We start from the raw sequence: 1,905 nt of genomic DNA on the forward strand, positions 1-1,905 counted from the left end.
CTTTTAAGTAATTTTCTTTTTTTTCTCCCTTTTAAACTTTTTTTTTATTTTTACATAATTTTGTTGAACATTTTTTAAAAAATTCTGCCAATTTTGGGATAATTTCTTCTGAAGTGGGTAATTTTTGGGGGTAATTTCTTGCGTGTTGTGCCACAGGAAGCCAGCGTGGAAGGACGGCTCCACGGCCACCTGCGTGCTGGTGGTGGACGACATGGTGTACGTGGCCAACCTGGGAGACAGCCGGGTACGCTTTCTTTTTTTGTCGTGTAAAATCGTTCATCTGATGGCCTTAAACGCAGCGTCAGATGAACTCCTGCAGGACGTCGTGTGTGTGTGTGTGTGTGTGTGTGCGTGTGTGTGTGTGTGTGTGTGTGTGTGTGTGTGTGTGTGTGTGTGCGTGCGTGTCTGCAGGCGGTGTTGTGTCGGATGGAGGCGACAGGAGCAGCAGATGCAGCGAGGAGGTCGGTGACTCTGGCTCTCAGTAAAGAACACAACCCGACCATCTACGAGGAGAGGATGAGGATCCAGCGGGCGGGCGGCACCGTCAGGTACACCAACCATATTCATAAAAAAAACATCACGTGACGTTAACACTATAACTTAACTCGACACTGCGACACTTCTAAAATAACGTCAGTATTTGTTATCTGTAGATTAATTAACCCTTTGAAACCTGAGCACAGGAGGGAAGAAAACCCTAAAATTAGCAGGAAATGAATTTTAAAAACATAAAAAAATTACCTAAAAATAAGCACAAAACAAAAAAGAAAAGTAAAAAATAAAAATAAATAAACATAAATGAAGGTAATTCTCTTAATTGATTAAATAAAATTCAGTGTTAGAAATGTTTCCCTTACTTTTTTAAAATAATTTCATAAATCCCTAACGATGTTTCTTGCCATGTTGCTCAGTGGTTTTTCCCTCCAAGTTTCCAAATTTCAACCTTCGTGCTGAGGCTCCGCAGGTTTAAGTCTTCGTAAAAAGCGTCTGAACCAGCTGTCACTGGTGATTTGCCAAATTTGTGGCTAAAGAATTTATTCGGAGCTGGTGGCGCCCCCATTTCAGCTTTCTCAAAATAATTTCACACGTGTGTCAACGTTTTCTTGAAACACATCCTGCAGGTTCTGTAAAGATCAGACAAAAAATTCTGATGTGTAGTTTAGATTTTTTTAAATTTTAATTTATAACTTTTTGATGCAGTTGTTGTGCCCCGCGTGGTCGATTTAAATGAAACCTTCAGGGTACATGTCAGAAGACATCCTGATACTTTTCATACCTGATGAGCTCTGACGGGGACAACAGCGTCCAGAGGGACGTCTTCAGGTGTCTCGTTTTGTCCAACCAGCAGTCCAGAACAGGCTCGTCTCACTGCGACAGAAAACAGGAAATACTCACACAGAGGCTGAAGACGGAGAGTTTCACTCTGTGTGTGTGTGTGTGTGTGTGTGTGTCTGTGTGTGTGTGTGTGTGTGTGTGTGTGTGTGTGTGTGTGTGTGTTTTGCAGGGACGGCAGGGTGTTGGGTGTCCTTGAGGTGTCGCGGTCAATCGGAGACGGTCAGTACAAACGCTGTGGAGTCATTTCAGCCCCTGACCTGAGGAGGTGTCAGCTGACAGACAATGACAGGCAAGAACACGACGAGCGCCGAGGAGGACGGAAAAACACGCGAGTTTCTGTTTTCTACAGAAATAAATAAATGAATACGAGAGAAAATATAAGAATAAATCGATGCTGAAATAAACAAATAAATGCATGAATAAATACATCTGGAAATAAATACTTAACTGCATAAATTAATACATTTGATAGTTACAAGGGACATGAATGAATATCTTAAATGTATTTATTTGTACAACCGCATGCATTTATTTCTATGATACATTCATTATATTAAACTGCATTTATTT

General features: G+C 41.2%; 1 protein-coding gene across 1 annotated transcript; it reads left to right on the forward strand.

Moving 5' to 3' along the window:
• Nucleotides 1-82: 82 nt before the first annotated feature.
• On the forward strand, nucleotides 83-1,848 carry LOC121940538 (integrin-linked kinase-associated serine/threonine phosphatase 2C-like). Its single transcript, XM_042483290.1, has 3 exons — nucleotides 83-244; nucleotides 412-548; nucleotides 1,505-1,848. Exons 1-3 carry the CDS (start codon nucleotides 212-214, stop codon nucleotides 1,692-1,694), a joined length of 360 nt encoding a protein of 119 aa, XP_042339224.1. The 5' UTR covers nucleotides 83-211; the 3' UTR covers nucleotides 1,695-1,848.
• The last annotated feature ends 57 nt before the right edge of the window (nucleotides 1,849-1,905 follow it).

Source organism: Plectropomus leopardus, unplaced genomic scaffold (assembly GCF_008729295.1).
Source record: "Plectropomus leopardus isolate mb unplaced genomic scaffold, YSFRI_Pleo_2.0 unplaced_scaffold8957, whole genome shotgun sequence".
Taxonomy (NCBI): domain Eukaryota; kingdom Metazoa; phylum Chordata; class Actinopteri; order Perciformes; family Serranidae; genus Plectropomus; species Plectropomus leopardus.